The 25,106-nt window shown below is 34.6% G+C and overlaps 2 protein-coding genes across 2 annotated transcripts in view; both read left to right on the top strand.

The window, feature by feature from the left end:
* Positions 1-25,106, top strand: part of LOC128547061 (secretin receptor-like) — a 167,827-nt gene that overhangs the window by 34,957 nt on the left and 107,764 nt on the right. The window lies entirely within an intron of this gene.
* LOC128546721 (uncharacterized protein K02A2.6-like) lies at positions 19,683-22,259 on the top strand. The gene is made up of 3 exons (XM_053517987.1): positions 19,683-20,795; positions 20,918-21,478; positions 21,642-22,259. Exons 1-3 carry the CDS (start codon positions 19,683-19,685, stop codon positions 22,257-22,259), a joined length of 2,292 nt encoding a protein of 763 aa, XP_053373962.1.

Here is a 25,106-nt window from a genome sequence, read left to right as displayed (position 1 = left end):
CATATTTGCACCTACGCAAATTTTGAACCAAAAATATAAAGAGTGGCTGGAAATTATTTTTGAGATTGATATTTTAATGCATTAGATTTGAAAAAAAGAAAAGAAATCCACCCAAAAAATGAAAATTCTACAATCAAACATGCTATCGTGTTTTAGTTATAGATGCCTTGATGGAATAAATTCATTGTGCCAACACAAATATTGTTCCAGCACAATATTTACACCTGATGTGAATATTTTACAATTTGAATTGGAAAAGAGTTTGCAGTATTTGACCATTAAGATTTGAAAATCTCTAGCTTCATCAACATAATTTCCAGTATTATTTAAAATGTTGATGTAATGTTAAAGAAAACTATACGCTACGATTATATTGCTCAGTTTATATATTTACTGTACAAATATTTCCATTTATTTGCAGCTTGTATTTAATGTAATACTGGTCATTTACAAATGTCGGATGATTTTCAGGGACATCACAGTTGAAAAGCAACAGTTTGTAATAAAAAATGAATCAGTTTTTTAATAATGAAATTTTATGAACTACATGTACGAACATATGATGTTCCAAACGTATTACACGAAAAGCAATTTACGCATGCACAACAAAATATACTTTTAACTATCAACACCATTTTAGTGTCTATAGATTTGTTATATTGTACAATTCTTTTCGTTTAAGACACAAAATGTGTCACGTTGTACATTTTTTGTTATCATGATGGAATTGATTTCAAAAGTGTAAATTTGAAAGATGTGTCAGACAGAAAGTGTTATCAAACTGAAATTGCACGTGCACTCTTACATATAAAGATAGTATCACTATAACGTTGCTTTTGTTGCATACGGATTGTTAACGATATATTTTATAAACAAACGATCAAAGAAGTTGTAAACACCTAGTACCAGCTAAAGTGGAATGGTATTATTATTTACATGCAACTACTATGCAGAGTGCCTGATATCACTTGCCTGATATTTTTTTTTATTACACGACTGTATTCTTTTGTTTCTCTGATTGGCTGAAAACGGTTCGAAAAGTCATATCAACTTATCTTGTGTTATAAATAGTACGAAAATAAAAATAAATCAAAGTAAGTGCTTGGAAAACCAATATCAACCTGATTTGGTCTAAATTTATTCCTTATTTCTTTATTTAAGATACAGTTGTAAGAACAAGACTGACTATACATTTATTCATGTAATAAAACAATTATTGACTTTTTCATAGGTTGATATCAGGATTTATCAACCCGAAAATAGTTATATTCACCTCGCCTTCATGTAAAAGTCGATAATTCGGCTCGGTGAATATAACTATTTTCGGGTTGATAAATCCTGATATCAACCTATGAAAAAGTCGATAATTGTATAATATAGCAAAGTTAAACTCCTCTCATGACGGACTAGTTTTTTCATCAGTTTCCTTCCAGACTGAGTCCAGTTTTAGTTTTGCCTGGCTTTTTATACATATTATCACTTAACACTATACTCATTGATTTATGCATAATATAAGGCATTTTTTTTATTAAGGTAGAAATTAAAGTGTTTGTTTTAATTATAATTCTCGGAACAGTGTAAATTTATTGATTTTAAAATCTATAAATTCTCTGTGACTGAGTCTTGAGCTGAAAGTGAAATTTTCAATTGGGGTATATGATGTAGTTGCCCGAGTTAAATGTTTAAGTGTGGACATAAAACATGTTCTGATTTATTCAAGAGGATGAATTTTGATTTTTACGCAGGTAAGTGTCTATCTTATTGTTAGTTTTTATAAGAATATCAGAAAGTCAATAAAAATTGTCCAAGTTGAATTCAAGATTGCTGTCATATTGTTTCGTTCAGATGTTTCAGGAGTGGATGAAATTTTCAAATCCGTAAAATATGATATTTATTTTTTTGGCTTCAGAAGTCAGTTTTACAAAATTAGAGATGAAGACATATGGTGTTCTGGGCAGGTTGTATGAGTTTCATGATAAATAAAATAAGAGACAACTGTCTTTTGATATCAATATTATCAGGCCCGGCAAATAGGAGCGGAAGGGGTTCGGCGCAATCACCCCTTCCACTCATATCAATCTCGACCTGATAACATGTTATTGTCTATATGTTCTGCTATTAATGTATTAGATAATCAAGATTATGGTTATTCTTGGAGCACAATTACAATGTATATCAAGAGGATGAAGTATGTTAGAATGTGTCAGAATAATTTGTATACAGTCAAACCTGTATATAAAGACCACCCTTGGGAGAGCCAAAATGTGGTCTTTATTGGGAGTTGGTCTTTATTCACAGGTTAAAATACACTGGAAATGTTAAAATGGGAAACAAAAATGGGAAACAAAACATGTGGTCTTTAGAGCCAGGTGGTCTCTGTTCAGAGGTGGTTTTTAACATAGGTTTGACTGTATTTGATATGTTGTTTGTGTGGCAGGTGGGCACAGATAGTGCTTGACTCCTTTATCATTGCTATGATTATGGTTGAATTGCTGTTAATAATAGGATTTGGGTCATTTATGGACGATTTGGGTTAATTATAGTGTTAGCTGGAGCCCAGCATCACACATGATTTTATATAAAATAACCAATTATTTGTTAAAGCAAGTACCAGTTGTGAAATACTATGTACAGATTTGGACCAATCAGAAACAAGTTCTATAAATAGCATCAATCAAAGCTCACGTCTGCTAAGGTATAGATAGGTAGATGGATGACAGAGAGATCATTCGGTATCCAGAGATAGAAGAAGACACATCGAGGATTCAACTAATAATTTATCCCAGTACCTTGATAAGGAAGTTATTGCAACTACCCTGCCAAGACGGATAAATTATTAAAAAGAAGACGTTTGAAGTTCATAGACTGAAGAAGAGTTGCAGAATTTCAACAAGGTTTCGAGCTATAGGGCCTGCGCATAGGAGTTTTACCTTAAGAGTATTTGAATGCTATAAACGATAGCAAATATAGGCTGAGCATCGGAAAGCTGAGACCCAGAGTTTGGTAATCTACTGAGATAATAGGAGAGTTCCAGCTTATAGACGAGGTTCAGCGTTGTTGGCGAAGTACAGCCAAGGCATCGGGGTTATATCTATATGATAGTTAAATGCTATATGTGATAGCATATAAGCGCTGAGCATCTAGGAGTCAGGGCAAACATATAGAGCTGCAGCTTTGATTAAGAGTATATAGGGCGAGCATCTATGCGATAGGACTCGTACGTTTTTGTTCAAAGACATTGTCTGACGGGAACTTCGACAAAGAGACCAGTCAAGTATAGTATCTCCAGCCTATAGGAGTTTGAACTGATTTTGAGTTGAAGGTTGATAGTTGAAAGATTAAGTGATTTTTGCCTCATCTCTGAAATTAACTAGCTCTTAATTTTGGAATCATTTACGAATCAATGGTACACGAACCATTTAGGCAAGGTAGCGAGGAAAATTTATGTATGAAGAGTGCTGTTTAATATTGTCAGTCGGCAACAGCCAACTTCATACATCAATTGAATGACTTTCCGGTCGACAGCTGAAAATATTGCCCGAGGAGGGATCGATATATATGTTATAAGAAAATAATTTTTACCAATAAATTTTTTAATTTTGCCTGATGTAGTTAAAATAGACCGGTCATACAGCATAAGCTATGGACCGGCTATTATATAAGGAAACACAAAATAAACAAGAATGTTTGAATGTACAGCTGATATCATTCGACTGTTATTTAGATGAAATCTCTATTAATTTTTCGCATTTCAGAAGGCGTGTCTAAATGTCCGGATATTTTTCTGTAATAAATGTCATAAATAAGCAGCGCTAGCTTTAACTCGCAGACATTTCGTAAAATACTACATAGTCCGCACAAGAAGTCCAGACAGAATAATCTAAATACATCATGTCAGTGCAGAACCAAATCGTTTCAAAGAACACATATAAAGGATTAGTGAGTCTGCTCATAGACGATTTTCTTCTTACGTTATTTTATGTAAAATTCGTCATCACTGTTAACAATGTCTAGATTTGTTTTCAATAAGATTACGTGTTTTACTTGATAAGATGTCATGTAGAATTAAGGCATACTACATCACGCAAAAGTCTTCATGAAAGTAATTTGGCTTGTTCTCACAAGACAGCTACATGTAATGGCAGTTAGTTATCTTTCAGTCCTATATGATTAGGTTCCTTGGTATCAGTTCTGGCGTGTTAGGCTAAAACAATACGAGTGAGTTACACATAACACGCTTAACAAAGACGATATTCTGGCCAAGCTCAAATGCATTAATTTGTATAGACTTTCTCAATAAATTACCAAATCTTTATATGATCGAACATGTCCATACATTTACAATTTTCAGAAGAGGTTATGTAACCCGCAGGGTTTAGTAAACATAATCTTATTATACAGATATAATGCATGCAAGGAGTAATAATCCCATAGGACCAAGATTATTACTGGTGATTCATATATCACTATATTTGATTTTAAATACAGTTGCCTAATAGATACAGGTTAATACCAGAAAGTACCCTAAGAGAATACATACTGCTTTGATCCTTCATATGACAACTGTAAAACAGTTAATTTTAATAAAATGTTACTTGCTGCATCTTTCTTTAATGCATTGATCATGCAGGTTTCTTTTCAGTCATACATATTGGTATCTAGTGATATTTGTACCTTGAGAAAAATATGTTATCACGAGCTTTTAACTATAAACAGGTATTAAACGCAGGCGTTTTTAGTTAAATGATAAAAATTCAAGTGGTTGTATAGAATGATATCAATGTTTTTCCAAGATACAACTTCTTACGCCCGGCATTTTCGTTTATGATTCCAATTCTAAGTTTTGTTATTTAAGAAATAATTTATAGTAAAAGAGTGCTTTAACACTATTTATGCACGATGGGCGGTTTTACGTAATAATTTCACGAGGGCGCAGCCCGAGTGAAATTATTTGTACGCCATATTACCGCCCGAGTGTATAAATAGTGTTAAAACACGGTTTTGCTATAAATTATTTCAATTCTAATATGCCTTTAATCTAAAACAGTAGATAAAATATAGTAGCGCTCTTTTTTTTGGTCGCAACAAAACCTTTGACGTCACCGCACGTTAACGTGACGTCATTCTAGCATAAGGGTGTTTTAACAGAGACAAGCAAATTAGAATTAAGAAATAATAAATCTGTTCCTATATTTTATAGTTCAAACATCGTTTTTATCCAATGACAAGCGAGGGATTTTCAAAAAAGTAACCAACTTATTTTCATATTGTTTCATAACTGAAGAATCTGATCCAATTAAGGTAGTTCTGCACGTTAGGATCGAAAAAGATAGGGTCGTGTGCTTGATTTTTTGCTAGACTGATTTGAAAAATTTGGACCTCGTGCATGTTTTCATAATGGGAGTCTATGGGAAAATCACAACTTCCATAACATTTTCGCCAATAGAAATTTTTCTATAATGTAGATTTTAATGAATCTTCTCATAGTCGTAAATAAACACATGGCCTATAATATGGCGAAATAAAATGTATAGGTCCGTGTGCTTATTTTTGAGATATTTGACCATGATTAAAGTGAACAGCACATTTCAAGCTATTTTGAGGACATTATTTTGAGTTATTTAACGTGTCAGATGTTTTAATATGATATTTTAACTTTACAAAGATAGTTACAGTGCCATTTTAATAAATGTTGCCATTAATTCATAAATTAATTTTCATTTCCGTACGCCGAATCCAGGCTTTATTCTACGTTTTCCGGATAAATGACGTTACGCCATCACTTCCGGTTTATCAAACGTGCAGAACTACCTTAATCATGAAGTAGTTCAAAATTAATGAGTATTCATTGTTCCGTCTACTATGGATTTCCCACATTCTAGGAGGCGGAGCAATTACAAAGCAGGGACTGCATACAAGAAATAATGTGTCTATGTAATAAACGGACCAAATAGGTAAATGAGCCGTGCCATGAGAAAACCAGCAGTGGGTTTGCGACCAGCATGGATCCAGACCAGCCTGTGCATCCGCGCAGTCTGGTCAGAATCCATGCTGTTCGCTAAGTTTCTCTAATTCCAATAGGCTTTGAAAGCGAACAGCATGGATCCTGACCAGATGTCTGGATCCATGCATGGTCGCAAACTCACTATGTTGGTTTTCTCATGGCGCGGCTCAAATATCAAATTATGTTTTTAGTTTCATTTCAATGCAAGCTGTACTTTCATAGTTCAAGTTTGACCTTTCTGCACCTTTCACTACCTCTACTGGTCTAAAAATAAGCCAGGGTGCACTTAGATTCTACTTTGTCTTGTTTTATTTATACATGCAGTTGCTTAAATTGTACTGTTAGATCATTACGAGTTAAACCTGCATATTATATTTCCATTGAATAAGAATATAAAATTGTGTTCCACAAACTACTCTATAAGACTTAGTCGTCTACTGTGCATTTATGATAACTAAATTAAAATCTTCCAGCACTGGATCAACCGCTGTTTTGCTAAAGGTTGGCACTAAAATTACCTTGTATAAAGTTGTAGTAAACATGTACTTCTCCATCATGAGTAAAGATAAGACTAGCCAATGAATTCCAAGAGACTGAAGAAGGCGTGGTTTAGTTAACTTCAGAGAGAGCTTTGTGTTGCTTTAACCTGTCAGTTAAATGAAATGGGGCGTTTAAACTATAAATAGGTTATTGATACACTCATTGAACTTCTAACGCATTAAGTTTTGCCTTCACTACGCTACGCTACGTTTCGGCAAACTTAATTGCATAAAAAGTTCAATAAATGATCTATAACCTATCTACTTATCAGTTAATAAAATATGGACAGGACTTTGGATGCGTAATAATTAAAACACGAGTGCGTAGCACGAGTGATTTAATTATTCGCATCCGAACGACTGCTCATATTTTATTAACTGATAAAATTATAGGAGCATATTTATTATTTCGATTCTAACAACGCAAATGATTCGCTTTTTACAGTACTACATTTTCAGCGTAATGCGTCATTCGGATCATATGCAGTAACAATTTACCCCCATGGTTAGAAAGTGTTGCATAGCTAATAGAACGTACAGATAAGTGTTCCTTTTTTATTAGAATTTTTAGAAGTAGAACTATTTATAAACAAGTTATCTAACAGCTCGGAAATTATTTATGAACAGAATAATCAAATTAGATTAGTTGGCCCTGTGTTACGAGTTACAAGCTTAACTTTTATATGACGTCACATCATTATGACGTCATACTTTATGTCATACATTTATGACGTCACAGCTGAATCATAATTGAGCTAATTGAAGCCGATTGTAGAGATCAAAACGTGTTTTACGGCCCTACACGTAAGTCAGTATGACTTTTTATCATAATTATGTTTTTGAAATGTTGTTTTCAACCGTTTGGCCCTGAAATAATACGTATGTAATGGAACAGAAGTAGAATCTCTTATGTCACAATCGTAGGGGTTGAAATGTAACAGCCAACCATATGTTATCATAGATTCATGTATAGGCGATTTCGCTATATGTTTATATAGCAATTGCTGTGGATCGTGTTAGAATTTGCTATAAACGGCCTGACTAAGTCTGGCTAAAGCATTTAGTTATTATGTGGGAATATCATCATTTCGGGTAGCAGTGTTGATACAGAAAAGCATAATAGTGCATCGATTGCCATCTTTATGCCTTGGAGTATTGATGAGTATGGCAGAAATACAGGAATTTTTAAAACAGCTGTTGCGATAAGTTAAAACGTATGGAGTGGCATTTCATAGAAAGCGAAATCTATCTTGACTTAATTGATTCATGAAGTGTGACGGAAATAAGTTGCGCTTTTTAATATATTCCATTAAACAAGGCGCTAACGCATTATAGGTTCTATTTCGCTACTCTTAATCCACACTATTTCGTTTATACGAGTATTATTGTTTATGGTTATGGAGAGATCATTCAAAGCTGCATTAATTGCTTTTGTTTCAAAGTTATCTGACCAACTTTAAGAAGAAAATTGACCATTAAAGATTATATTTTAAGACTTTATTAAAACTTGCATTGTGAAGAAGAAAACTCTCGTTTAAATGTTTGATACTTTATCTCAGATGTCATAAAACGTTTATGTACACATTTTGATGTCATGTTGTACAAATAGTTGGATAAAGTAAACTTTAAGTTAGTAATATATACTCTAATTACGATTGATATTGTTTACATAGGAACTCAGCCTGCTGCAAGCCAAGCACTTACTCCTCGTAAAATAAACAAACGTGAATGTTAACATAGACGGTTCCAAACTGAAGGTGATCCATGCTAAAAATAATGCCAAAATACAATACATATCACATATCCGTAGCCCTGACCAACCTATAAACCGGGCCAGACTATTTTATAAGTACAACAACACTGTTGGCCCATTAAAACTAGGACCGTTATTTCGATGTGAAAAGCATGCGACGGAGATAGTGTTTACTTTTACTATCAGAATGGTGTTGCTATAACTTGAATTACGTTGGGTGTTGAAAGAATTGTATATGAAGAAAACTTCAATTACAGTATTACATAATTTATGACAGCGTGACTTAACACCAGACAAAACAAGTGGATGATACTGAAAAACCACTTGTTTATGTAAATTTATATGTTATTCTGCTTAAATAAAATTATGTTTTCGTTTAAACTGCTAGAAGTTCAGGCTGTTGTAGATATATATGCACGACGCAAAAGGAAAGCAAGCGCTATTAAACAGTTTCAGTTCATTTAATTAAATGAAACGTACTTACTTATTAATTTACTGCTAATTTTCTAAAAATAGCACACACTCTATGTCATTTTATGCGTTCGTATAATATTTTAGTCGGGACACATTTTGTATAATAGCTGTAATGACTTTTGACATTAATAATAACTTCTGGAATGTGTACTGGGCCTATGAATTGCAATAAGAGATAGGATGATCTCTGACTAACGTTCAGGTAGAAATAGAAAATCATTGCAACGTTTTACGTAAGATTCTTCGAGTTTCATCTAGTAGCAATTGAACAATGGTAGTACAATGTACTAAGAACATTATAAAAATAGATATCTGTCTCTTAAATCTACTAGACAACAGCTTTGGCATAGAATTCAGTATAGCATTGAAGAAAGATAAGTGGGTGAAAATATATTTATTTAGGTATTGAAAGTTATAGATTTTTCTCAAGTTTTTTCATATGTTTTCCTCCCACAATTTATCATTTTAATGCTAAAATTACAAAACAGCTTAAATGTGAAAATAATGATATTGACAGTGTTTCATGCAAGTATTCAAATAAACTCTGAAATCGATTTGATGTGTAACAGAGTTCCGCTTAAGCTGGTGCTAGGGTGCGTGAGAGATGTTGCACAGTTCATTACCTCTCATGAACAGACTCAATCAAACCGAGTCTGGTTGCATTCTATGCTTCCAAAGGATCTATTAACATGTTGTATTATTTATAAAGCTGCGACAGAGAAAATGTTTCTGTTTGATATTTCCAGAGAAGAAAGGAAAACCATGGAATCGAATAGAAAACTTGTTTCAATAAGTTGTTATCTATTTGACATTTATTATTGTTCTCACATTTTCGGCACATTATTGGTACATCATAAACAATCTATTTATGAGATCAGACGAATCGCTTATTTTGTTCTCAGATGCTTTGATTCATTTCTTGTCTATCTCACAGTGTCTTTGTTAAGCTTAGTATAAGTGCAATGCTTTTATATAAGAGACAACATAGCCGTATCATTTTCAAAACTGGATATGCATAATTTTGTTCAAAAGTCATCGTTTTTGTTTGAAGATACCCGTGTGTCTAGTGAAACGACATCAATACTAAGGACACAGTCACCGCTATGACATTGATACCAACGGAGCCTAATCATTTTCAAATCTAAATGGAGATATTAAGAACCTTTTTTTAAATTACACAGTTTTACATCTTTTGGGTTATTTCACTTAGTCAGCAGGTCTAGTTATTCAATCCACTGAATATATATGAACAGAGAGTACTGCAATAAACACATCATCATAAGGCTGCATTATTTCAGGGATTGCAAACGTGATATTTGTTACCATTCCGTAATTTTTCATTGCCTCTAAGCATTTTTTACGCTTTGCATTGAATTTATCAGGGTTATTATCTTCACTTTAAAGGTTTATTTGACACTGAAAATATGCGTTTTAATTTATATTCGTTTATTTCTTGCGGGTGTTAGGGATTCCAGATAAAAACTGCTTAAACTAGATGTTTTCTTCTAAATTATCATTTAAGACAATATTCAGACACAGACAAATGTTAAATCTGCATACACTCTGTATAAATAATAATGTAATATATCAAAAATAAAAAAAAATATCTATGGTATTACAAGACAAAATTATGATTATTTCCGCAGTAATATTAATATGTATTAGAAGATCTGATTTGAATTACAAAAGCAATATCACAAGAAGTCAGTGTGATGAACGGTTTATTTTCACATGTCAGAATTAATAGATGATAATGACTATACCTTGAACTGTTTATTTACATAGAAAATTTCAGGGCCTATAGACGAGATAACAAAAACAATAGCTGTCCAAAAGACAGCGCAATGAACTATTTACAGCCGTTTCATGTAATAATAGCATTACTAAAAATTTCTTCTAAGTTGGTAAATAATTTGGTGAACTGTATGTCAGAGATATGGAACTTGGTTCAGAATGGTCATTTGATATGCCAAACACTAGTCTCAAAACAATAGTTTTGAGAAACCTGCTTACATCAAAAACATTATAGAATTTTTATGTTAAAAACGGACATAATTTTGGCAAAAGGTGAAGCCTGCGCTAAGACTGCGAGATCATATCATAATGCGAAAGACATGAAGTATTTGGTCCCGCAGTTTCTGAGAAGCCTGCTTACATACAAAACTTTACTTAAAAGGAGCACACTTTTAACAAACTAAAAGCTAAGGTATGTTATTTGTCATGTGAGGTCATCTAATTATGCCGAAGACGTGAAGGATCGAATGAAACTTGTTTACATGCAAAACGTTTGTGATGCAGAAGCCGACGCCGCCGAAAAAAAGAGTGACAACAAAAGCCGGACTATATAATCCCTATCCGAGACTAGAAATATCGACCAGACTACATTTTTTATGTTTTGGCAGGATCTTCATTGCGCTTTTCTACACATGCACGTGTCATTACCGGCATGAAAGAATCAAGTATGTTCTTCCCATTATCTATCAGCATTTAACGTAACTAGGTATAACATTATATTTTCAAACGAAGAGCAGGTTAATATGTTGTTTTTTTCTTAGAATCAAACTCATCTCATAATTTATCAATATAACATATTAGCAATAATTTAGTAATAATTTTAGCAGTTTCACAAAAAAGAAACATTACATTACTCAGAAAAGAAAGATTACTATGAATATAAACTTCGTTGAAAGGAATTGGTAAACATTCAGTAGGGCACAGAATGATGTTATATTAAAGACATAGATTCTCGAAGAGTTAAAAAGACTTATAGGCCTCAACAGACGGTAGGATTTAGGTGTACAACACCAATCAAATAACAGATGTGCAGCCAAATATTATGTTTACGATGCTATTCCTTGATTTCGTAAATCTTTAGTCTAAACTTACAGATTACAACAAGTTTTGCCTTACGTACCATCCATGTTTACATGCAACAAATTGGTACATTACTAGCTGATAATGAGGCAAGTGAATGAAATTCCAGAATATAAACATAAATCTGAAAAAAATGGCGTCCAATGCACACATTTCTCGTATGACCTTTTGTCTTCCTATTTCAGTCCCTGCATAAGCGCATGGTAAGCCCCGTATTGTCCCCTACGTGCAATCTAAGGACAAACCCATTGCCTACCTCGTAAACGATCACTCTGTTTCAGCTTAATTGCAGACATAATTACAATTATTGGCAAACTGCCTCTTAATGGTGCATTCTTCATGATCCCCCAAATATTCAGTAAGAACCCGGTTCTTATTTCGTAATTTTTAACTGACAGGTTTAATTGGGAAGGTCATGATAAGACCACAATCAGGTGATAAAGGTAATTTATTTATAAGACTCATTTATTGTGGTGTACTTTACAGGAATGCAGTGACATACTGATATTATGAAGTGCGAAAATATTTAATTAAACATTAAATTCTTTGCTAAACATAATCCTTTGAAACAAACTGAAAACGGTCCACCATTTTGCTAGGCATTCACATCTGTTTTGTCACCAAAAATTACAGACAAAATAAATGACGCAATTCGCACTCGGCTTACCTCTGAAGACACAAATGTGTTTGACAACAGCAATTTCATGGTTAATTAGGAAGGTCAGATTTCTTCACCCCCACATATTTGCCAATAAGTAGGTAAGAAGTTCTGATCAGAACCTCTTACCTATACTTACACACACAATTACAATAATTCCATCTATATCCTGCATTGGATCCGTTTTGGAGGGAATGTATTTAGGTAAACTCTGTGATTTATATAGGAGTGGAATACTGTCTGAATGTGAAAATTGTACAATTTTTAAATTGTACTTCTTTGAGATAATTAGTGTCTTACAGCTAGAACCTACTGTCTGTGGACACCTCGTATATTAAGAAATTAGTCTCCTAAATTACTATTTCGGTTTGTTAAACAGCACCTTGTATTTTTCATACTTATGAAAAGATATTAGAAACTTAATCTCATAAAATACTATTTCGTTTTTTATTTGAATGCAGGCTCTAATAACTTTTTAACATTTCTTGGTTAGACCATGCAAAATTCTCTACATTGTTGTAACATTTTTGTGGTATCCTATCGCTGATACGCACATTCTCATGTTCGTTTCCTATCCTTTTGACAGTAAATTCCTCACCTAAGGCCATGATTCATAAGCAGAGAATCAAATTTATCTTTTTATCACAAATACATACACGTTTTCATATTCTCATTCAATTTGTTCATCTTTCAATATTTCAATAATAGCTAGCCTGAAAACTTCTGTTTTTAAGAAATTGCAAGGTGTACGTTTTATTAGTGTGTACTGAACAGTACAGAACATGTTTCTATTACTACATGGCCATACAATATATATAACTCATAACAGCATGTGAAACAGATTTTAACAAATACTTCAAAGATGGAGGATGAACAAGTATCATATATCATTATCAATTATTATATATCAAAACTAAACGTTTAGTTTTATATACAATATTAAATGCTGGTGTACATAAGTTTCAGATTTTTAATTGATATTAAGCAATGTTGTATGGCTGATGTCATTCGCTTGTAAATTCGCATTAAGAATAATTAATTATAATATAATGACATTTTGTTTCTTTTGGGTTTAACGCCGTTTTTCAACCTGTACCAGTACAAGCCTGTTCTCCAAGTAACTGCCAACTTCCCAACATGAATTACAGGTGGAAGACGAATGATTTCAGATACGATGTTTTTTATCAAGTCCACCCTTGCCCGAGAATCGAACTCGCGTCCCCGCGATCTGTAGATCTGCGCGCTCCACACTGAGCTAAGCGGGTGGGCTATAGGCATGTTTACATGTTCGGATTGCTTGATGTAAGCTACTGTCCCTTCTCTTGACAAACACACTAAATCTGATTTGCACATATCTATATCTCGGAAGGATTATAATACTTTACAATTCACAACCATGAATCTACTTCTAGGCTTAAGAGGATTGCGAGACATTTCACTCGCACGATAAAGTAAAAGAACAATCGTGTCAATGAACATATCTCGGGATTTATATGTTTTCTTTCTGGCGTAAATGTAAAACAGATATCATCATCATTAGCCAACCGTTTCTAGATATAGAATAAGGACACAGAACAATGCACGTAGAGACAATATACACATGTTATTTAGGCAAGTGTTTGAACGACTAATCTCTAAACATCTGGAAAACCGGACTGGCATTAAGCTTTATCTTAAGACAATATTCCAGTACAAAGAGCGGCCAAGACAATGAAAAAGAGTTCCGCTACAAGCAAGACATTTCTGTACTGTATTTTATACATCTTCGAGAACGTCATAAACAAAGGCTAATTTCCATTTGAAAATTATTGATCATTGTTAATACGACAATATGTTATGCTCATGTCTAAATAGAAATATTTCATAACTTGTAAATTCCCTTTTATCATCGGTCAGTAACTGGCCACATGGAGGTCATTAGAGATTGATATTAAGCACAGAATGTTATATTCTTATCAACAAAACTTGACTGGTACAAACGCTTACACTATACTAGAACTAAATATAGATATGTAAAACACTATACTAGAACTAAATATAGATATGTAAAACACCAACATTTCTGAGAATTTTTCTATTTGTATAGCTTGTAGAGGTGTAAAATATTTCTTATTTATTATTTTTGTCAGATGTTACCTACACTGCTTTTTCTGTGTTGTTATCAAAATAACATATTAACTGCTAGATGATATGTGTAAATATTCAAGACGGTTGACCTAGCCAAAGTGATACCGTATAACTGGTTATTTCTGCGGGTAGGTAATTTCTGCGATATTTTGCGGGTCTCTTCCAGCCGCAAAAATTAAATTCGCAAATATTTCGTTGTTTCGTATATCGGATCGCCCCGTTTGTCGCCTCTTTTTACCTGTATACTTGAAATTAGAGTATAATCAGTGTCAAAATGAATTAGTGAGTGGTGGTGAAATACATTTGTATTTTAAATTAAGATTTTAAATGTGTTTCAGGGTATTGTGCAGTAATTGTTGAACTGAGTGCATGTACATTATCGTAATACATTGTATTTTAACATGTGTGTTTTTAACTGTATTTTATGCATGAAATAAATTTTAAACCTTGTAACTTCTACCTCACTATACAGAGTCATGTCCCAAACATTAAAGTATCTCTCCATGGATAAAATTAACCTCTCTACAGAAATCCGCAGAAATTAAAATCGCGGAAATTAGTATACCCATTTTCATGCCCAAAACGCACAAATTTGCATCCGCAGAAATAACCAGTTATACGGTATTTAACTTGTCCGGGTCAATAAACATGAGTATTCACCTCATCATCTGCTGATAAACGTAAAAACAAATATTCCTACATTAACTATCACTTTGATACAATCTAAAATTATCTCAATCATTCAAGGTACTTTCATATATATTTGCATTAATCATTACTTAGGTAATGGCATATGTTTATATATCAGTTTAACTATATCAAACTTTATTGGGTACAGACAAAACATTTCTTTCTTTTCTTTTGTAACGGACTTTATATACATTCATCTCTGGCTTATTTTTGTAGAGAAGATGCATTGCATGACTCTACTAGATTTGTCAACTAGATTTGCGAAGCGGTTGTTGGCAATAAAACAAATACACAAGTAATTGGTATCTCAGAGGGGACTTAGAGCTCTCCACCAGCCGCTAATTTGTTTGTTTGTAAGATTTCATACTTACGTTATCATCTGATGTCCAGAGACTTTAATGAAACTTCAAGGTACTAGTATATTGATGATATCTAAAATATGTAAGTATAGCCTCTATATTTTAGAGATAGTGAAACACATTACATCAAAAAGAATGACAACTTAATAAAGATAATACCTTAGCTATATACCGTCACTTTTGGACTACCGTTTAAAATGTTAATGGTAATGGAGATGCCAAAAGAGCGTCATGAAATGGAGTCTATATATCACAACGTTTTGCAAGAGCTTACTCAGAATTGGAGTATTTTAATTAAAGTAAAAATCTTTATTTTACAAATATGTTGTACCACTTTCAAAACATACGGAAGAAATAATTCAAAACTTAAACCACTCCTTAGACGTAGTCTTAAACACCCGTATACTATGGTGTTGTAATTTATAAACCGGGAAATTCAGCATAAATTAATGTAATTTAAATCAAATATGTTTTTGTAGAAGATTCATAAGAAGAGGGTACAACGCAAAACTCGTTAAGCACTAGCAGTGTATGGTAACTGATCTCTCTGTACTAATAGATCTGCTTGCCGCTTATTGTCCGTTTCTCTTTGTTGCTATTTTTGATGCCTTGTGATTTTTATGTATCTTCCTTCCGTCCCTCCCTTTATATGCCCCAATTTTTATCCCTTCCCTTTCATACTTCTCCTCATTGACACTTTTTTTTCACAATCCCAAGTTTTAAATTTCTGGTATTTGAAGCAGCTTATATCTTTGTATCTTTCCACTACATTTTCTATATGCGTGTTTCTTTCATTGCGAGGCCTGGCTCTAGCTGTGTTTCCTTTGGTCAGTACTTTCAGGGGATGTACTATTGCATTTATTATTCTAAAAGATCACACGACGCTGAAATTATCCATTAGTTATGTGTCATTGTCCTATCGCTTCACTTATATGTGCGGTTGCTACAATTTTTGTATAAGTGTTTCATCTTATATGAATAAATAGAGATTTTTATAGCTCGTATAATATCATAAGAAAAGAGAAGAACAAAACTCAGCCCTAGACATCACTAATACTTGACTGGATTGACTGGATTTGATAAAAGATGTAGACTCTGTTTGAATTTTCATAGACATTCGCAATCTTTAGTTTAACATATATATTTCAAAATCAACATTTAATCAGAATTTTCGATTTTCTGTAAACGGTTTCATTTTTAGCACAAGTTCAAGCTCATCTCAGTCAGCCATAATCCAAAAAGTCATTAGCCGCGATTTCACTGTCACTCTGGAAACGTTGAACTTTCCTACCCTCGACTTCAGAAATAATTGAGCCGCGCCATGGGAAAACCAACATAGTGGGTTTGCGACCAGTATGGATCTAGACCAGCCTGCGCATCCGCGCAGTCTGGTCAGGATCCATGTTGTTCGCTAACGGTTTCTCTAATTGCAATAGGCTCTGAAAGCGAACAGCGTGGATCCTGACCAGACTGCGCGGATGTGCAGGCTGGTCTGGATCTATGTTGGTCGCAAACCCACTATTTTGGTTTTCTCATGGCACGGCTCAATTATAGATAAACCGTTATTATACGGAATGTAAATAAAAAAAATAGAATATATATTATAGTAAGAATAATGCTGGAAACATTTATGTAATTAATATAGCGAGCCAAGATACTATTTATCAGCGATGGGCATGTGTTATGATAGAAATTGTCCAAAACATAAACGTTTATCTGCCTTATGTATTACACTGTCTACTCACAGTCTACCAAGAAGATTGTTTTTCTAGATATCCCGGAAAAGTGTAAAACATTTATCATGGTAGCTGTTATCATCTCTTTTCCGCTTTGTTGAACGCTGTCAAAGTTGTACTGGTTTTAATTCGCAATGATTCACCGCTCGGCTCTGTTAGAAATGCATGTATTCTGCCTTCGAGAGGAAAGAAAAAACATTACTTTTTAAATAAGAACTTTCATTTTCATATTTTCTTCTTTTACGGCATATCATTTGAACCTCCAGAATTATATACTTTTGCCTATTCCTACTATTCATTTAGTTTGTTCTCTGAACCTTACTGTCTGTTTCACATTAGCACAGCTAAATTGATATAAATACAGTGGTTTTATGATAATGGTTCAGTAATTCGCAAAATGCAACTGATCAAAATGTGCATACCAGATATTGTTTGAATGATGTCTTTTTTATTATGTTTGTGTTATTTCCCTATTGGAAAACCTTTACCTGTTTCTCTAGTATAGCGAATGCGTTCATATTTTCACAATTGATACCAATGAATCACTTTTCAACTGAAACGTAAGATAAAACGGAAACTTCTGATACTAGTAGATATCACGTTTACAATTACAATATAGTAAACTTTGATGCTCCGTTCTATCATTCTGGAATTTAGATACTTGGCCTCAGGTTAGACTGGTCATATATCATGCTATCTGCTTGTACAGTTTAAATGAACGTCACTGAAAGCTATATTATTTGATATATTATTAATTATAACAGAAAAATTACAGCTAGAACACAATTATATTATTGAACAAACACATCATTTCCTACTTCTTAAATTTTAAAAGATCTACATATTCCGTTATAGCCTTGTTCGTTTCACTTTTGTGGAGTTCGTTGTTTCGCTACTGCATATATTTGACTTCCCTACGCAGTACAGTCATATATACATTCGGACAAACATTTAGAAATTAAAGGCCAATGCCACTATAGGTAGAAATATATCGCTAGAAAGATTTCGCTTAGTCGGTTGTTTTCTTTCCACTCATTTGGTCGGCGTATTCCGGATTGTATGTGTAGTAAATTAATAGTTTTACACCTTAACATTTAGTGGTTCTTAACCTGAGTAAGATGACAACGATATTGTGTTATATTCTAATATGTGTACTAGTATTCGGAACTCTTTGTCTTTATCGTTGGTAAAAGGTCGATAGAAAATTCCGCCAAATAAATGTGTAAATCTTGAGAATTTCTCTGCTTATTGTGTTCCCAGAGGTGCATTTACAAAAGTGGCGACGAGTATAAACATTTGTAATCATCATGCCTTTGTTTGGGAAGATAAGTGAATTCCAGGATGGCCAAGAAAGCTTTCTAAACTATGAGGAACGGTTGGTACAGTTCTTCGAAGCCAACGAAGTGCCCGATGAGAAACTGGTCCCTGTTTTTCTGTCCGTGATAGGATCGACAGCATATGGGGTCCTCAAGAACTTGGTTGCTCCTGCACTCCCCAAGGATAAATCTTATGCAGACTTGGTCAAACTGTTGAAAAATCATTATAACCCCAAGCCGCTCACAATTTCAGAAAGGTTCAAGTTTAATAAACGCAATCAAAAAGAGGGGGAAACAGTATCTGAATATGTAGTCGAGTTGAAACGATTATCTACACATTGTGATTTTGGAACATTTTTAAATGACGCATTGAGAGATAGGTTTGTCTGCGGTCTACGGTCAGAAACAATTCAAAAGAAACTGTTAGCCGAGGAGGAGTTATCATTTGATCAGGCCATTAAGATAAGTACCGCTATGGAAATGGCTGAGAAAGACACTGTGTCCTTTGGTGGTATGGCAGCGGCAGCTGTTAATAAAGTGAAAATTAAGTCGCGTCCTGTTTCAACACCGTCTGAGCCTAAACCTGTAAAAACTCCGATAAAGAAAAATGGGTGTTATCGTTGTGGTGGGAATCACCGTTCAGATTCTTGCATGCACAAGAAAAGTAAATGCTATAATTGTGGTAAAATTGGTCACTTAGCAAACAATTGTAGGAACCGGCAGTTTGCGAAGAACACTAACTTTGTCGAAGAATCAAGTGATGAAGAGCTTACTTTGTTTGTTTATTCTAATTCAGAAAGCAAATCAAATCATCCGTTTAAGGTGAATTTTATGCTTGATAATGAAGATGTGTTATTCGAACTAGACACGGGTAGTTCAAGAACTCTAATCAATGAACATACTTATCGCGCACAACTAGGTGGTAATAAACTTCGTCCAACTAACATTAAGCTGAAAAGTTATTCAGGTCAGAGCATAGACACTTTAGGTGAAATTACTGTATGAAGTGAAGGGAAATTACTGACCGCTGTTGTTCTCAAAGGAAATAGGCCAAATTTGCTAGGTCGTGATTGGCTGAAACAAATAAAACTTGACTTGAAAACAATCTTTGCTAGTGTTAACAAAGTAGATAGCTCTGATCCGGTAGAAACTATGAAACAAAAATTCTCAGAAGTATTTGTGAAAAATGACAAACCGATTTTAGGTTTCAAAGCAACTATTCATTTGAAAGAAAATAGCAAACCATGGTTTCATAAAGCCAGACCGGTACCCTATGCATTAAAAGACAAGGTGACTGAGGAATTGAAAATTCTTGAAAAAGATGGTGTAATTGAACGTGTCGATAATAGTTCTTGGGCAAGTCCGCTGGTTGTCGTGCCAAAGGCGGACAAGAAAAGTTTACGACTATGTGGGGACTATAAAGTGTCGGTAAATCGTGAAATTAGCGAAGATCAGTATCCGCTACCGAACGTTGACGATATGTTCGCGACCCTTGCTGGGGGTAAAAAGTTTACTAAGCTGGATCTTACGCAGGCCTATGCACAGCTAGAACTTGATGAGAACTCCAAGGATCTACTTACAATCAATACACACTTGGGATTGTATAAGTATAATCGGTTAGCCTATGGAGTGAGTTCAGCACCTGCGATATTTCAGTCAGTGATGGACACTGTACTGGCTGGTCTTTCTGGAGTGGTGTGCCGTATAGACGATATACTTATTACAGCTCCATCCGATGACGTGCATCTACAGCGACTCGAGGAGGTGTTGCGACGCCTTCATACACACAACATCAAGTTGAATGCCAACAAATGCGTGTTTATGGCAAAGAATGTAGTGTTCATGGGACATCTTGTAGATGAAGAAGGTATTCATCCTACTGACGACAAGGTAGAGGCTGTCATGAAAGCGCCAGTGCCTACCGATGTTGGAACCCTGAAATCTTACCTGGGACTCCTGAATTACTACGGTTCATTTATTCCGAATTTGTCAACAATGCTTCATCCGTTACATCAACTGTTACGTAAAGGAGCAAAGTGGGAGTGGTCGGCTGAGTGCCAAGAAGCTTTTGACCGCTCTAAGGACGAACTCTCAGGTACAGGGGTACTCATTCACTATGATGAACAGAAACCTGTGATTTTAGCTTGCGATGCTTCGGCATACGGAGTGGGGGCAGTTATCTCCCATGTTATGGAAGATGGAACAGAGAAACCGATTGCTTATGCTTCTCGGACACTTGCTCCAGCCGAAAGGAACTATTCTCAGGTAGGGAAGGAGGCGCTAGGAATCGTTTTTGGAGTAAAAAAATTTCACAAATATCTCTATGGGCGCAAGTTTTCTCTACTTACCGATCATACCGCGTTGACAACAATTTTCGGTCCTACCAGGGGATACCTACCTTAGCCGCGTCACGTTTGCAGCGATGGGCTATACTCCTATCGGGTTACCAATATGACATAAAATATCGGAAATCGTCTGCGCATGGCAATTGTGATGGGTTGTCACGGTTACCTGTAACCAGTAGCGAGGTTGAAAGTACAGATGACTTAGTATCTTTCATTGAGGAACTTCCGGTTGAGGCAAGAGTGATTGCTGACGCAACTCGAAAATGTCCAATTCTGAGTAAGGTCATTGACTTTGTATTAAGTGGGTGGCCAAAACATAACGACGATCCCAAAATACGACCATATTTTAGCAAACGGTTTGAACTTGGTGTTGACCGTGGTGTGTTACTATGGGGTCTACGTGTTATAATTCCAGAGACTCTGCGGAATACTATTCTTTCAGAACTTCATGATCAACATCTTGGAGTAAACAGAATGAAATCGCTGGCTCGCGGTTATGTCTGGTGGCCTAACTTGGACTCTGAACTTGAACACCTTGCTGCCACCTGTGGAACCTGTCAGTCGTTGAAAGCACTTCCTGCAGAAGCACCGCTGCATCCATGGGTTCGCGCTTCACGCCCTATGGAACGAATTCATATTGACTTTGCAGACTTTAAGAACCATTCATTTTGATACTAATAGATAACTACAGCAAGTGGTTGGAGGTTATACCAATGAAAAGTACCACCAGTGAAAACACTATAGACAAACTAAGATCTATTTTTAGTTACACGGGTTACCTGAACAACTGGTTTCTGATAATGGCCCACAGTTTACATCAGTTACATTCAAGGACTTTGTAAAAACGACAGGCATTCGACACACTCTTACTCCGCCCTATCATCCATCGTCAAATGGGCAGGCAGAAAGGGCCGTGCAAGTAGTTAAAAACGCGTTGAAAGCCAGAATTAAAGATAATGCGAAAAGTGTAAAGTCAGTGAGCTTAACACATCTCCTTGCTGATTTCCTGCTGAAATATAGAATTACACCACATACTACCACCGGTATCGCTCCATGTGAACTGTTCATGAATCGTCAGTTACGCACGAGATTGAGTTTAGTGAAACCATCTAAGGACAGCAAAGTGAAGGACAGTCAAATGAAAATGAAAGCTGTTCATGACAAGTCAACTAAAATGCGAACATTTGAAAAGGGCGATCAAGTGGCAGTTAAAAGCACAATTCAAGGGGGAAAATGGGAGTGGCGGCCAGGCGTTATTCATAAGGTACTTGGAGCAGTTTCGTATCTGGTGAAATGTAACAACCGAATTCGATACTGTCATATTGATCATTTGGTTACCCGGCATGCAGAGTTGCCATTCAGTGAGACTTGTTCTGTGCCATGAAATGACTTAGTGGCTCCGGACGTTCATGATAATCATAAGTCCGTACTTTCCGAATGTTCTATTCCTACGACCGAAACTCCTGTGGAAGTCTCCTCTTTACCACCTGGACCAGTATCTCTGCCAGGAGAACCTTCAAACCCACCATCTCCGTCTGTGCCATCTACTGAAAGTACTGATTCTAGTCCAGTGAATGAAAGACCGAAACGTACAATCAAAACACCAAGGAAATTGAAAGACTATGTGTGGGAAAAACGCTAGTGCATACACAGTGTAAGGGCCATAATAATGCCCGTGGTGCACAACAGAACCTTGGTTCTGTATATCTGTCATTCACAAATTTGGATGTATATAAAACTTATATGCAAAAGATTCAATCATAAGTTTAATAGTTTTTATACAAGGAATAGAAACATAATATGGTGTCACCACTGTGCTTAAGGGTCAAAATAACACCCGTGGGACACAACAGAACTCTGGTTCTGTATTACAAAACATATACTTACAAAATCAGTAAGCTTGAATACGCAAAACTAGATTTTGTACTTTGTGTTAATCAATAGTTAGTTCTTACTTTGTTTTCTAGTGTGAACTGTTTTGATCTTGTGGAACTGATTACTGAACTGTGGTTTCAAAGACATATCTAGTCAAGAAGAAACAGTATTAATTTTTAACCAGTATTATGCTTTATTTGATTACATGAAAGAATCTTGTAATTTAATGTTTCTACTTTAAAGGGGGGAAGAGTGTAGTAAATTAATAGTTTTACACCTTAACATTTAGTGGTTCTTAACCTGAGTAAGATGACAACGATATTGTGTTATATTCTAATATGTGTACTAGTATTCGGAACTCTTTATCGTTGGTAAAAGGTCGATAGAAAATTCCGCCAAATAAATGTGTAAATCTTGAGAATTTCTCTGCTTATTGTGTTCCCAGAGGTGCATTTACAAAAGTATGGAACAAATTAATTCATATATGTTACCATTTTTCATGTTTATATTGCCTATAAATAATAAAACGTGTGAAAAGATCATTTGGAAGCATTGAGATAATAAACATTTGCATTGAATTATTATCATTGTCCATTTAAAAGGTTTATTTGATATTATAACATGTTGTATACGGTGCATACCTCTGCGATTATGATGAATCACTGACCTGAATCTAAAGGATCATTTACTATAGACATATAAACACATTGCAAAACATAGCTTATATTTACGGTCTGATCTTAACTTGTTGTAACTATAATTACTTCTGAAATAACATTGTCTAAGAAGACTTTGTATCAACAAATCGAGGGCTCAGAGCGAAACTAGTCTAAGTATATATAGAAAAAGAAGCAGATAGACTAGTTTCGCTCTGAGCACTCGAAATGCTATCACAAGAGGCCGGTATTATCACGGTATATTTTCATATGCCAAACGTTAAAAGGCGATAATTATTATACACAGAATTGTGTATTTTCATAGAAGATTTTGACAGTGCTTATAGGCAAATGAAAAAAAATCCAATGCCAAGAATAGAAATATCGACCACACTTCTGTGTTTTGATAAAATCGTCATTGTTTTCCTAAGCATGCAAGTTTCATAATCGTCATGTACGATTCCAGTCTGTTCTTTCTACTTTCTATAAGCACTACAGTACCTCATTCGGCGAGAGACGAACGAAGCCAACGTTTAAATAAGTGTGATTGCGTGTTATATCAAGCATGTTATCTTTATTAACTGTTGTAATTACTTTATGCAAATTGAAATAGACTAGCAAAGGTCATGAACATTATGTTGCATGATTAAGTAATGACAAAGTAGCCATTATCGAACATATATTCAGACTAGAAATTGATATTCGAGCATTATCAAGCTTATATTACTGACATTTAAAGTAATTCTGCACTTTTAATTAAAAAAAGACCTGCAATGTAGAATGATTTATTATATATTAACCCCAATTTTTCAAAACATCAAGATATTCTATATGGTGGCATAAAACTGCCACCATTTAATTATCAGGTTTCATGAAAACTTTCACGAAAATAATTTAGGTTTTCACGAAAAGTAAAGAAAAATCACGAAAACAGATAAACATTTCATGAATGCAAGATAAATATCTTAACATGAAAATTTGCTCGTTACTGCTTCAAACTGCCACAGCATAACAGTTAAAGTTTTCATGACACCAATTAACTTTTCATGAAAGTAGTTAACTAAGAATGGAAACGGAACATATTCGGAACGATTCTTCTGTCTTGGTCAGTCCAATAAACAATCTACCTGTATCCTAGAGAAAATATAGATATGTATACTATGTACTCCTCCCAGTTGTGTCCCAAACGATAAACAGTTATGCTCGCCGAATGAGAGATTATCTATTTTTAGATATCTGGTTTCGTGAAAATTATCTGGTTTCATGAAAAATTATCTGGTTTCGTGAAAAATTATCTGGTTTTGCGAAACTTTTCATGAAAACTTTTCTTGAAATGTTTTGTGGTTTCGTGAAAAAAATATCTGGTTTCATGAAAAATTATCTGCTTTCGTGAAAAATTATCTGCTTTCGCGAAACTTTTCATGAAAATTTTCTTTAATTGGTGTCAGTTCAAAGCACTAACTAGCATAATTTCGTGTTAAGATATTTAAGTGGCCTTTGTGATTATTTACAGTTTTCATGAAATCCTCCATTATTAACGTGAAAACCTAAATTATTTTCCTGAAAGTTTTCATGAAACCTGATAATTAAGTGGTTGCAGTTTTATGCCACCATAATTCTAACAAACTTCCAACAATTAAAATGATAGGGTCGTGTGCTTGATTTTTTTGCTAGACCGATTTAAAACATATATACCTGTA

Source organism: Mercenaria mercenaria, chromosome 11 (assembly GCF_021730395.1).
Source record: "Mercenaria mercenaria strain notata chromosome 11, MADL_Memer_1, whole genome shotgun sequence".
Classification (NCBI taxonomy): Eukaryota; Metazoa; Mollusca; class Bivalvia; order Venerida; family Veneridae; genus Mercenaria; species Mercenaria mercenaria.
Note: the sequence above shows the minus strand (reverse complement) of the source record. Positions and strands in the feature narration are given on the sequence as shown.